The following is a 15,099-nucleotide window of genomic DNA, read 5'->3' as shown; positions in this document are numbered from 1 at the left end:
ACTGTAACTGCACAGTTTCACATTTCACTCTATTAAATTTTATTTCATTGCTGCTAATGTAGCCGCCGACTGAATAATATACATTTCTTTATATGCACATATGTATGTACATATGTATGTATGTATATGTTTGTATTTGTTTTTGTATTTGATAAAATACTTAGTTGGAATACACATACGTAAAGCAGTCAGTATTTATGAGCGCGTTAAATGACATTCGATGCGTTTATAATTTGTTCATTCGCCTTTGGCAGGCAAACTTACATACAAACACACACTCACACACAAGCATATGTTTGCTTGGCTTTATCGCTTGTGCTTGGCATTAATTTTCTGTTATTGGTTGCATGCCATGGGTCGGCAACACTTGTTGCTCGTCGTTCGCACCCTCACATTGAATGCCTGCGTCGACCCGCTGCAAGGCTGGGCTGGTGTTCTCTGGGGAATTTCACTGGCGCAAATTCCATTGAGACGAATGCTAAATATTTGTATGTATGTATGTATGCATGCTTTCCAGCACGCAAACTGAATATACAAAAAAAGTTTATAATCTTTTGGTTTGGAACTTTCAGTTTAATATTAGATTAATTTTATATTAATGCGTTACTTTTTATTTTTTCTCATGAAATTTTTTTAACGAAAAATTAATCGATATGTTGTAATTATTATTTTTCTATGGGAATTAATCGATAATTTATAAAAATTTCCCATAAAAATTAAACGATAACTTGTAAATAAAATTACTAGATATTTTTAATTATTATTTTTCTATGAAATTAATCGATAATTTATAAATTTTTTCGAACAAAATTTATCGATAACTTATAATTTTAATATTAGATTAATTTTATGTATATTAATGCGTTACTTTTTATTTTTTCTCATGACATTTGTTTAACGAAAAATTAATCGATATGTTGTAATTATTATTTTTCTATGGGAATTAATCGATAATTTATAAATTTTCACATAAAAATTAATCGATAACTTGTAAATAAAATTACTAGATATTTTGTAATTATTATTTTTGGATGCAAATTAATCGATAATTTATAAAGTTTTCCTATAAATTATTATATTTATTTTTTCTCATGAAATTTTTTAACGAAAAATTAATCGATATGTTGTAATTATTATTTTTCTATGGGAATTAATCGATAATTTATAAATTTTTCCGATAAAAATTTATCGATAACTTGTACATAAAATTACTAAATATTTTGTAATTATTATTTTTGGATTCAAATTAATCGATAATTTATAAATTTTTACGAACAAAATTTATCGATAACTTTAATATTAGATTAATTTTATGTATATTAATGCGTTACTTTTTATTTCTTCTCATGACATTTGCTTAACGAAAAATTAATCGATATGTTGTAATTATTTTTTATGGGAATTAATCGATAATTTATAAATTGTTCCGATAAAAATTAAACGATAACTTGTAAATAAAATTACTAGATATTTTGTCATTATTATTTTTGGCTGCAAATTAATCGATAACTTACAAATATCGATAACTTATCGTTTTTTTATAAAAATGTTCAATAATTTGAAATTACTTTTTATTGATTAAAATTAAATTAGATACATACATAGAATTCTTATTTTTATTTGCAATTTTTTACGATGGAAATTTTCCGATTATTTGTAATTACATATTTTAAATCAATATTTTTAGTATTTATTTTCATTATAAAAGCTAATTGCTACTTAAAATTATTACGTTGACGAATTAGTTTTAAAAAATATTTGGCGGTTAAAAAGAATATTTAATTAAAATGGTAAATTTTAATTTCTTTTTGAAATAAATTATTATCGATATTCTTGGACTCCATTTTTTGAAACATTTCGTTAAAAAACAACCAGTTCCTTAGTTTCTGAAAAATCGCACTATATTTTCTACCCAAGGAGCTGCTCATTTATGGGAAACGCAAATATCGGACCACTATATTATATACATAGCTGTCATACAAACTGAAAAATCAAAATCAAGTTGGCAACCTTTGGCTAATTTGTTTCGCTGCATTCCACTGTTGTTGCATTTATGCCACAAACACCTTTACATTTGTTGTTACCTTTGCATGCATTACACCACAACCGTTTATTTAATCGCCACCATCGATCATTTAGGATTTTCCCACCAATATTAAAAACGAATGAGTGAATCAAACCAAAAGCAAAACGGCAATAACAAGAAAAACAAGTTGTCGCCAGGCAGCGAAAAACACCGATTATTTTGCTGCGATTTTTCGAATTTAAATAACAAAAGGTACAACTCACACACACACACACACACACAGAGTTTTAGTTTTGTATGCGTCCACCTGCAGGCAAACGACTTGCTACAACCACAGCAACAACTTTACAACGAAAACAATAATTAACACAGTCGATAAAACCACCATCAACACAACAACAACAGCCGCTGCTGCCAGCCAACCAGTCGACCGCTCAGCGTTGGCACCGTTGCATGCAACTGTTGGACAACAGAATGCCGCCAGCGTCAGTCAGCATCTATCAATAACAATAACACAAATAAGAATTCTGTAAACATGTAAATATGTGTAGTTGTTGTAAGCAAACGGAAGCGCTCGTTGCTGACTGGCAGTGTAGCTGGTAAGTGACAAGTTATACATGCGAATGTACATAATAATAAGAAATAAAAATAAAAAATAAAATAAAATATTTTTGTGCTAAGTAAATTATTGAATCCAGAAAAAATTCAATATTAAGATTTATATTTTTTTATTTTAAAGCAGTAAATATGCTTAAAGAATAGTCAAATGCGTCAATTAATTGAGCTTGTTGAGCTTGTAAGCTGTAAATTGAATGGCAATTAAGTTTGTTATTCACACACACACACTCAATTTTGTTAGTTGTTCGATCTCAAGAATTCTTTCGGAGATTGTAGCGATGCCTCGGAGAATAATCTGTGCCAAATTTGAACAAGATTTCTCGTCGTATTAACAATTAGTACAAACAAGGACTTGGGTTTGATCAGTTTGTTTGTATGACAGCTATATGTTATGGTTCTCCGACCTCAACAATTTCTTCGAAGATTGTAGCAATGTCTTAGATAATAATCTATGTCAAATTTTGCGAAAATTACTTCTCAAATAAGAAGATTTTCCTTACAAGGACAAGACTTTTTTCGATCAGTTTATATGACAGCTATATGCTACAGTGGTCCGATTTGAACCATTTCTTCAGAGATTGCACCGTTGCCTGAAGCAATGATTCGGACCAAATTTTGTGAAGATATCTCGTCAAATAAAAAAGGTTACAATACAAGGACGTGCGATTGATCGAACAGTTTGTATGACAGCTACATACATATGTACATATGTATATCTCATTGTTGTCCAATAATTTGCGTAATTGAGACAATTACGATATTCTATAGTATATAGTTTATTTCTATACTTAAACTTTCAAACATCTATACATTACACGAAATAATAACAACTAACTAGTTGCAAAGTTGGTTCTGTTTCCATTCGAAATATACTTTTATTTTAGTTTTTATTTATATTTTGTTTTGCACCGTTGCTTGGAAACAGAAACAATGTATATCTTAGCTCATCGTCCACCAGCTGTTCCTGCTTTTAACTATGTACTTAGGAAAAACAGCTGTGAGTCATGAAGATATCAACCCCCCACCCGACAAAGCAACACAGGGCACAGGGCAAGAACTAGCGGAATGACAATCGTCAGGGAAACCGGGCTGACGCGCTGTATGACAAACCATCGTAAAGGAGGAGTAGAGAAAGAATCAGCTGATGCTATGTAAACAAAGGACAAACGGAGGATGGAGTCATGTGTAGTAGTTCACGCAAGTGAGGAAAGTACTCTGATCGCCATTCACTTGGGAGTGGCCAGAAACGATTCTTTTACACATGGCTCAAGCAGCTCACAACTTCCGGTCTTTGACCAAGTATCCTCTGGGCAGCCTAAGAACATCCGTTTGAAGGCGAGCTAAAGTGAGAAAGCGAAACATCCTCTACATAGGGTTGTGCGCTGGGTTTGGGACCCGCCACGTAAAAAAACACCCCCAATGAAAAGGAACAACAAGCCTCGGATGAGTGACCCCCTTTTGATGACGACCATGGCAAACGAAATAAGGACTACGAATTGAGGGCATGCACCTAGAATGTCCGGTCCCTTAATTGGGATTTGTTATCAGTTGCGTATATGAACATTTAATGTTCATTAGGGTGGTACAAAATGTAATGATAATATGCAAGAAAAATTAAAAATTAGGAAAAAAATCTATTAGAAAAAAAATGCTAGTAGAAACAAAAATGAAAAAATAATTAAAAAAAATAATTAAAAAAAAAATTAAAAAAAAAAAATTTAAAAAAAAAATTAAAAAAAACTTAAAAAAAAATAAAAAAAAAAAAAAAAAAAAAAAAAAATAAAAAAAAAAAAAAAAAAAAATATTAGAAAATAAAAATAAAAAAACAAATATTAGAAAATAAAAATAAAAATATTAGAAAATAAAAATAAAAAAAAATATTAGAAAATAAAAAAAAATATTAGAAAAAAAAATAATTAGAAAAAAATTATTGGAAAAAATAATAAAAAAAACCTGTAAAGAACATTTACATCAAAAAGTTTAACAAAAAATTTAAATATTTTACAATTAATTGAGTATTTTAACGAAATAACTCATATAGTGTAACAGTTTTACGCCGCTGCTGCAGAACTCGCTTACATTATCTGGTATACTGAGCCGCTTAAGGTATATTAGGGTAGTACTTAAAACTTATTTCAAATAAAAGGATTTACAAAAAATAAAAATAAATAAAAAGCCTAACGGCGTAACACCCCTAATATGTCTACACTGAATACCAAAAATTAATTTGAAAATTTGCAGCATTTTATTAACAATCTGGAAAAATGTTAGTCCAGTAATTTTAAGAATCATCCCAAAATGTGCATTACTTGAAACTACTTATAAATTATTTCGGTTGCGAAATGCGAAAAAATTGTTAAATTTTTAAGCACCACCCTAGTGTGTATATTGTAAGCATCTTGTAAGTATTATTCTTTTATTTATTATTATTTAGTTTGCAACACTAAAGATCACCAAGCTTAGTCTGAAGGGCATATGTTTACCACTTAAACAAGAAACAACTAAAACTAACGCACGGAAAGCGGACACGAGACGACTTCTTGGTACAACGGACGTAAACGACAAGTGCGCCAAGCCGGTTTCCAAACTGACACACGAACATTCAATATACATGACTGTATACTACATACATATGAACTTACATACATACAGAGGTATGTACATTAAGGTGTTTCAGAAACTCCCAAAAACCATTTTACTCGACTCTTCCTGTAAGCCGTTCCCGCGACAGTCGGGTGTACGTAACCGGAACGGACCCGGATTTTTATCCGGCCAAGGACTGTCAACTCGGCAGAATTCTGCCGCTACAACAACAACTCTTCCTGTAAATATATCCATATTTTACTTCAGGAAATTAGTAAAGATTATGTGAATCCAATTTTGTTAAAAAAATAGATTTGATCATGTTAATTACATATATGAGAAACCGAAATAAAAATAGCGGCTCCCTAGAGTTGAGCAGTAGAACTCATGTTTGTTAAGCGTTTTTTTAACCCAAGTGGGATAAATTCGAATCACCTTACTGTTTGTCTGTAGGTAAAGAAGGCAATGTGCGGCGGCAATTGTGTATGTTGTAGCGACACTGCCACTTATTGTAACGTCAGCTGTGCTTAATTATCACAACGGTAGTAGCAATACAACAACAAACGCGGCTGAGTTAAATTCTCAAAGTCAACCACTTGTTGCAGGCGAGCAACAAACAGACTCGAGTGATGCCTAAAGCGGATTACCTTTGAAACAACAAGAAATAAAATATATACAAAAAACAGATAATATACTTGTGCACCGAAAATAATTATATACTATAAATATAGTACATATGAATATGTACACAGATAAGTATATATGTATGTAAGTATGTATTTGCTTACAGTTTGATGCATTGGTTATTGTTGCTGCGTTCGCATTGCAAACAAAAGTTGTTGCATGCGATACGTGCCAACTGTTTTTTAAATACAACATACTTTGTTGCTGTTGTTTTTGTTATTGTAGCTTAACACGCCAATTGTAATTGTACGAGGTTCGCATGCTAAAAGCAAACAATTGTTTGGGCGAAAATGCAAAGGAAAAATAAACAACAACAAGACATGCTAAGAAATCACTGTGCACTGCAATGGCAAAGGAAAATAATTAACAACAAGAACAACAACAACAGTTGCAGTAAGTAAATACCGCCGCGTGTTTGTTGTTGTTATTTAACCACAGTTGCAGTAAGTAAATATCGCTTGTAGTTGTTGTTAAACCACTTGCCTGTGGTTGTGTTGATATGCATATACATATGTATGTATGTATGTTCTATTGTTGTTGCTTTGGTGTGTAAGATTTCGTAATTCAATATTTCGCAAGTTCATTTAGGTAACTGCCTACATACATACATACAAAGTCGGCTTGTGACTAATGCCAAAGTGCTATTTTTCTACACACTTTGTTGTTGTTGTTGTTTATTTTTCTTATTTTTGTTTCAATAGCATTATTCTGCGGTTAGCTTAAGTAAATTTATTTGAATACCGGTTGCTTATATTTAGTCAATTATAAGATTTTACTGCGTTGAAATTAATTTTGAGGTTATGTTGCATGCAGCAGCGTACTTTGTGGCATAGTGCAACAAATAAAACACTATTTAAGCTGTTATTTTATATATGTATGTAAGTATAAAACTTCACAGAAACAAGAAAAAACGTTAACTGCGGTTGCACTGAGCTATAATATCCTTCAGTTTGTATGGCAGCTCTATGCTAAATTGGTCCGATCTGAACAATTTCTTCGTATATTACATAATTATCTTAGAAAATAACCTGTGCCAACTTTTTTGAAGATGCCACGTCAAATGCGAAAGTTTTCCAAAACAAGCCCTTCATTCCGAACGCTCGGTTTGTATGGCAGCTATATGCTATATTGAGCCGATCTGCCCAATTTCTTCTGATATTACATTTTTGCCTTAGAAAATAATCTATACCAAATTTCATGAATATATCTTGTCAAATGTGAAACTTTTCCATACAAGAATTTGATATCGACCATTCAGATTGTATGGCAGCTATATGTTATAGTTAACCGATCTGCACAATTTCTTCGGAGATTACATTGTTGCCTTAGAAAATAATCTATACCAAATTTGGTGAAGATACATTGTCAAATGTGAAAGTTTTCCATACGAGAACTTGATTCCGATGGTTCAGTTTATATGGCAGCTATATGTTATAGTGGTCCGATATCGGCAGTTCCGACAAATAAGCAGCTTCTTGAAGAGAAAATGACGTTTGCACAATTTCAAAACGATATCTTAAAAACTGAGGGACTAGTTCGTATATATACAGACAGACAGACAGACGGACAGACGGACATAGCTAAATCGACTCAGCTCAACATACTGATCATTTATATATGTATATACTTTATAGGGTCTCCGACGCTTCCTTCTGGGTGTTACAAACTTCGTGACAAACTTAATATATCCTGTTCAGGGTATAAATATGTATCTTTGGAGCTGTGTATATATAATTAAAATTATTATAAATAACTTATGTAAATTAACAAAAAATTATATTTTTAAAAATATATCGTACAAGATTAAACATATTAAAATATCTAAATAATTTAAATTGCAGATAAAATTTAAATGTATAAAAAAAAAACTTAAATAAAAACTTAAAAAAAGAAAAATTTCAAATGTATAAAAAAATGTAAATATAAATTTAAAAAAACATTAATAATTATAAAAATAACTTTAAAAAATATTTTAAACTAATTAAGTAAAGAAATATACAAACATTATAATTATATTTTTAACGCTTCTTACTCACCTTTAGCGGCACTCATCAAATCTTTCACCTCCTTAATGATACGCTTGATTTGATGACTAGTGTGATCCAGTTCCTTTTCGTGGCGATTCAAATTATCACGAAACTCTGGACTATCCACAATGCATTCCTCGAATTCGAGTGGCTCGAGGCCGCGACGCACATCCTTGCGGCCGCCCATTTTATTACGACCCAATCGTAGAGTACGCTTATTGCTATTCTTCTTCTTATTATTTTTATTATTATTATTATTGTTGTTATTATTGTGCAGTTTTGCGTTGTTGCTATTAGTGATTGTTGTCGTTGTTGTTGTTTTGTTGTTATTGTTGTTGAATTTCTTATTGATATTATTTAGGTAATTTAGATTCTTATTGTTGTTGTTATTGTTATTATTAATGGTGTTATTGTTGTTGGCGTTTTTTGTTTGATTATTCTTCATAATTTCAAGCAGGGATTGAAATTGAAAGAACGTGATTTATTTTATTGAAATTAACGGTTTTTAAAGCACAAAATGAAAAATAATAATGTTGCTGATCAATTCATCTTCATTGCTTTGGTAAGAAATGAAAAAAATAAACGGAATTTAGCTATTTACAAGCTTTTTGTAACGCAAACCAAAAACGAATATGTTTACAACAAAAAAGTGGCAAAAATGCGTTAAGAAAAGTTAGCGCACTTAAACTAAAAAGAAATTAATTTGTAAAAATATATATTTACAAAAACAATAAGCAAGTACATAATGTATTATAAACTTATTTTCACCGTTTTTTATTTTTTTTTTTAAGCGAGCACTGCAACTTCACGAGCAATTCGCCTTTGTTTCGCACATAAAAAAACAACAACACGCACTTTTCGCCTTTTCGCTACATTATAAACCTGCTTTCCTGCACTTTTCGCTTTTCACACAAACAGTTGCACAATGCCTGTTGCAGCCGTTTACCCGTTGTAGGTACGTACTTACGTATATATTTTTCTTGTTTATCGAACCTTTTTATTGCAATTTACACTTTATTCTTAGTGTTTTGCTTTTATTTCACATTCCTTTGCAGCGAACTCGCCAATTTGTTTTTGTAATGCGCTGCTCGTTGCTTATTGTGCATGCGTTGTTATTGTTGCTGCAACGACTGTCGTTGCACTTTTCCGTACACGACACACGCACACACACAGAAATTACTTCGCACTGTTGTTTTTATTGCAATTGTGCTGGCAACTCGCCGCTACTCGCACACGTTCGTTCACTCGCTCGCGCACACGTTTAGACCGCAACGTTCACTTCGCGACACACTCGCTTCGTCTTTATTGCGCGCACGTTTCGTCTTCACCGTCACGCAGCCGCTGTGGAATTCTTTGATTTTCCGAACTTGTTTTGGCATTTCGTTTCATCACTCATTTTTTAATGCTTTTTTATTATTATTTTATTAATTTTTTGCCGCGGCATTTACACAATACTTGTTGTTGGTTTTTGGCTTTTCGTTGCACTGTTTTTACACGAAAAAACTTAAATAAAAAAATCTGTATTCATTGTTTTATACTGTAAAATATAGTAAGCGTACAGCGTTTTACAGTGTCAGCTGAAAATAAAGTAAAAAATTTGACGAAATTAGGAAGGATCTACGGCTGCAGCGTGGAAAGCAGGAAAGCAATCAGCGAAACCTGTTTTTGTTCACTGCCACAAAGTTTTCTGTAGCATAATTTTTGCACACTCTAAATAAATATAAATTTTCTCGTTTATTGTGCATTTAAAATTTTATTTTAGCACTATTTTCAATTTTTTGGCGCCTGAAAACACAACTTTTGCCGTTTCCACTGCTAACTCCTTACGTAGAGGAATGTTAATGTAAATATGTTTTGTGCTTCCAACCAGTTCAGCACAAATTCGTTGCAACTTTCGCATAAAAATTCTTGTTTGAATCCTCGATCTGCCTCGATCGACGAATATTTGAGTCAAACCTTTCCTCCTGAAAGCAACAGCCGCAACATTTCGTTACAGCGTGTTACTAACAGCATGTTAGTGCTATGTAAAAATGACAGCAATAGCAGAATAATGCAGGATTCTTAATAATTCTTTTTCAAGGTCACACAATAAATAACCCTTATCAAGGTCATATCACCCAATTAAACTAGTAGTTAAATTCAATTGTCAAGGGTCTACAAAAGGGAAATAAATTGGTCAAAAGCTAAATAATCAGCATTTTCTGTAGAGTTATTGACCAAAAATTTAATAATGAATATTTTATTTAGAAACACTGTCGTTGAACCCACATTGCAATAACGTAAAATGGTTGTTGTTGTTGTCGTTGTAGGAGCCTATTGTAATTGTTATGAGAACAGTAAATCTTCACTCGCTAAAACTGACTGGAACAAGGGAAAATCTAACATTGCTCACCTGGCCTGGCTTATTGTGTACGGCTTTTAAATTTTTGCACAATGTAATTTGCTAAAGATCTATTAATATTTCCAGATTTTTTATTTCAATTAAACATAAAAAAATTTTATATCGCAGTTTATATCAAGTAAACTAAAAAAGGAGTTCCACAAAAAAATAGGAGTATTTTATGTAATACGAGACCGTTCTATAATTTTAATATATAATGCTTCCAAGGTTTCACAGCATATTAAAAAAATTAATATTTCCTTGAATAACCTCGATTTTTTTAACACAGCATCACATCTCCGAGGCATGGAGTCTATGAGATCCTGGCAACGTTTTATTGGTATTCCTTTCCAAGCCTCTTTCACTACTTGCCATAAATCTCTCGAATTGGTTGGTTTCTCTTCAGCTACTTTCTTCTTGATATCTGTCCACAGGTTTTCAATGGGGTTGAGGTCAGGAGGTTGAGCAGGTCATAACCTCAACTCCGTTGGACCTAAACAGTTAGCCCTAAACGCACTTTTAGTATGTTTGCGCACTTGCTAGTATGTTTAGGGTCATTATCTTGTTGATATACCCATTTCAATGACATATTCCATGAGGCATGTGTCAACATTACCTCATCTAATATTTTGACATATGCCCTTTGGTCCATGATGCCTTCAATTAAGTGAATTAGACCAACACCACAATGTCAAAAACGACCACATACCATGGTCATCGTTATGTATAACGGTTTTTGTGGTAAACCGAGGGATTATATTCTGAGTTAGGGGGACGTCGGACAAAGTTCCTAGAGCCTGTACTAGCAAATAACTCAACTTTGGATTTGTTGGACCATAATATGTTTATATACATTTAGATTTGATCATCAGGAGCCATGCTCTTTTTGCAAATTTTATGCGGTCTTCCTTGTTTTTTTAATGGGGGTCTTTTCGTGGACTTCTGGCAAATAATTTGTTCTGCTTCCAAATTCCTACGAACAGTTTCAGTATTAACTGACAAATTTAATTCGCCATGGATGCTCCTAGCTGAAGCAAAAGGATTAATTTTGCAGCAGAAGTAGCGTACTATATTGCGATATCTGCATGATTTGCGTTGCAGTGGATTTTCTATAATTTAACACATTTTTCATATTGGCAATCATTTTTGAGGAGTCTTTTACCATATTTCTGAGATTCATTTTTTTAAATTTTTTTTTTTTTTCTTTACCTTGTATAATTTTAAATGATTAAATAAAATAATACTAATTTAAATTGCTGCTATGGAATATATGTTTTTTTTCTAATTTTGTAAATATTTTTTTAAATCAAAGACTATTTTGAAAACGAAATATCTAACACTTTTTATTTTGTGAAAAGCAATAACAAGTGTCTCAGAGAACTAGCAAAGCAGAAGTAGAATAGCAATCATCACAATAAAAATTTGTTTTGTATTTTAATGCTAGTATCCCGTTATGTGCACCGATATTGTCATTTACATGTGATTTAAAAAAGCTATGCAGTCAAACACATTTTTCATATTGGCACTCCTATTATTTTGTGGACAACTGTAGTTGTCGATGACCATATTTTGAGATTTTTACATTTAAAGTTCTAAAATTCAACTACTTAAAATACGTGTTTCTTCGGTTTTTTATAAATTTTACACTTATATTTTTAATTTTTTTATCCACTAACAGTTCACTAATTCGTTGCTGCTTATTTATTTTATATTAAATAGTGCAAAAGTAAGTCTTATTCAAGATATAACTTATAAATGTAAAATTCATTATAAATCAAAGAACACCCTTTAAACAGCTCAAAATCTGAACCTTGAAGTTTTTCAAATAATGTGTAGATTTATCAAATTTAGTCACACATTTCCACTTAAACAATTATAAAACTGCTTTTATAAAAACATTTACAACATTTCTCAGATTAGTGAACAGCAATTTTGCTCAAATTTTAACACACTCATTTCTATTTTAGCCAAAATACTGGTGTTAATTTAGTAATATAAATTATTTCAAATAAATAAATAATTTTTTTTAGATACATATGTACATACATATATCAAAGTTATGTATGTTGCATCAATTCTTTTTAGGTTAATTTTCAAATCTCGATCATATTTATATATTAAGAGCATTTCCACAATATATTGTTTTTTTTGGTATATTAAATAATATAAATTATTTTATTATAATTTCATATTTTTATCATTTATCTTTGCCATTTTAATCACACATTTCAACTAAAACAATTGTAAATCGCTTTTTGTAGAAACATTAGCAACATTACTCAGATTCTGAGCACCAAAATTTATATAACATTTTTTGTAGAAATATTTGCAAATTTACTCCGATGGGGTATACTAAAATATTAAACACTGTTACCAGCGAACGATCGATCACAGAAAAGGCGCATAGCCAATAAATAACATGGAATAAAATGCAAACAAACGCTTTCAAACCGATCTATCAAAGTCAGTGCGAACAAACAAACGAACAACAACAATATCTGAGTGAACAAATTCTAGCTCAGAAAATTATTTGCCATACCGCGGAGCGCTTAGCGGACGGGTTCTCTCAAAACACGTACAACAAACAGCACGAAAAAGAAGGCTGTCGCTGCAGACGATCATTTTGTAGCGCTGATATGGCGCGTCTGATAAGGATAGAAGCAGTGACATGGAATGTTATGTGTTGTGAGCGCGACTCCAAATTTATTTGCCAAATTAGAAAAAACATTTAATTTTTTTTTTAATTACACACAAGTAAAAAACGAGAGAAACTGGAATTTTTTGTAAAACTGCATAAAATATTTGTTCGAAATGTAAAGCTTGCCGCAGCGCCGCTTTTATACTTATTTATGCTGGAAGGAAAAATGGAGCCAATGGCATGTTGTTTCAATGGATTAGCGTTAGCGATACTAGCAGTGGAATTAAGCAAAATTAAAGCGCACTAAGTACACGAATATATTTTCACAATATATTTCAGGCCGTTAACTGCTTTCCTGCTTGCACTTTTGCTATTTATTGCATTGTTATTTTTAATATTGTTAAAATATGTTTGGCGTAGACTAGCGGATAGCTGCAGAAGTGGAACTTGATGCTACACCAAACCAGCCAGAAGTTTACCGGCTACAATTTCAACACTTCGTTTGCTGCGATTTTGTTATTGTTGTTGCACTCCAAATATTGTTAATTATATACAAGCCCAGCTAAAGCTTTTCGACTTTTATTAGTTATGCACTTTTGCTTGAAACAAACTGCCAAACGTTTCACATTGCTACACACTTGCACTTTTCTGCTTTTTACCTTTTCCACTATTTCTTTACAGCTTCTTCGTACACCACGCTTCTACTGTTAACTGCTTTCGTACAATTTACGTGTGTTTTGCCTGCGCACGAGCACTTTTCACACAGTTTTCCACAAATTTTAGTAAATAATTCCAATCAGCACTTCAACTTCAAAATTGCCTTCATTATATTTCCAAATTTTTGCTGCACCTTACGCTTATTTTAACTATTTAAAATCTTTGCGTTAACTGGCTATGCATTTGCACACTTGTATTCTGTTTCTGCATTGGTGGCCGTTTGCTAGCTGGCCTACACAACAATATACACACACACGCTCACGCACACCGTTTATGTTTCGGAAATTCGCGCTCAACCGCACGCGAAAACACATTCGTTTACTTCAAGCGCTCGATTCGGATTGAATACGGAACAAGTTCGTTTGCTGCGCAGCGGTGTGTTGCGCCAGAGAACTTAAAACATGTTTTAACATGCGGTTGCAAGCCGGCAAAACAAAATGAATAGCAACGAAGTTGCCGGATGACACGAAAGTATGTCTTTACAACTCTAAAATATTTGACTCAAAATGTGTGGATTTGTAGTATGATGGTAAAAATAAATATGAAACGCTAAAATTTCAATATTTTAGGTATTTGTTATTAATTTTGCTCTTAATTTCAATTATATTAGTGCTTGTATCCACAATTAATAACTTTAAGTAATAAGTGGCAGCATGTGCTTTCAGTTTGAAGCGAACTTGTTGCTTGTGTTTGGAGAATTCCATGCCAACATGTTGCGCGCGGTGTTGCCGTGTTCGCTCGAGAGTAGCAATTGGAAATAAGTAGGTAATTAGCGGGAATCAACTAGGAGTGAGACATCAGAGAATATGCATACATGAATTACTTAAAGAAATATGTATATCAACATACATATTTTTGAAAGATTGCTATTAACTCATAATAAAATAGGAATAACTTAACATAAAATAATTTAAAAAAAATAACTTAACATAAAATAATTTAAAAAATAATAAATAAAAGTTCAATAGAAGGTACATACATATGTATATCAAGAGATTTCTCTTTAATATTCCCTGGTTGGGCGAAGTGTAATTGTACAGATTTCCCACTGTTATATGTAAATACAAGAAATGTTAGTTGAATTCCCTCGTCGTATGGTGAAATGAAGAGTGAGAGATCAGAGAACATACGCGTACATGAATTATTTAAAGAAATAATGTATCAACATATTTTTGAAAGATTGCTAATAACTCATAATAAAATAAGAATAAATTAACATAAAATAATTTAAAAAAATAACTTAACATAAAATAATTTAAAAAATAATAAATAAAAGTTCAATAGAAGGTACATATATCAAGAGATTTCTCTTTAATATTCCCTGGTTGGGCGAAGTGTAATTGTACAGATTTCCCACTGTTATATGTAAATACAAATGTTAGTTGAATTCCCTCGTCGTATGGTGAAATCCCGGTTGAAATTTTAC

The 15,099-nt window shown here is 31.8% G+C and overlaps 1 protein-coding gene across 3 annotated transcripts in view; it reads right to left on the bottom strand.

Moving 5' to 3' along the window:
- Positions 1-14,020, bottom strand: part of LOC126759151 (rho GTPase-activating protein Graf) — a 204,224-nt gene extending 190,204 nt beyond the window's left edge. For 2 of the 3 annotated variants that reach the window (XM_050473812.1, XM_050473814.1), the window contains exons 1-2: positions 13,616-14,020; positions 7,948-9,515 (exon numbers count right to left, since the gene is read on the bottom strand). In XM_050473812.1, coding sequence (XP_050329769.1) covers positions 7,948-8,383 — 436 coding nt within the window. In that variant the 5' untranslated portion in view covers positions 8,384-9,515; positions 13,616-14,020. The remainder of the gene's footprint in view (positions 1-7,947; positions 9,516-13,615) is intronic. The other variant, XM_050473813.1, reaches the window with a different exon arrangement.
- Positions 14,021-15,099: the final 1,079 nt, after the last annotated feature.

This window comes from Bactrocera neohumeralis, chromosome 5 (genome assembly GCF_024586455.1).
Source record: "Bactrocera neohumeralis isolate Rockhampton chromosome 5, APGP_CSIRO_Bneo_wtdbg2-racon-allhic-juicebox.fasta_v2, whole genome shotgun sequence".
Lineage (NCBI taxonomy): Eukaryota > Metazoa > Arthropoda > Insecta > Diptera > Tephritidae > Bactrocera > Bactrocera neohumeralis.
This window is presented reverse-complemented; position numbering and strand designations above follow the sequence as displayed.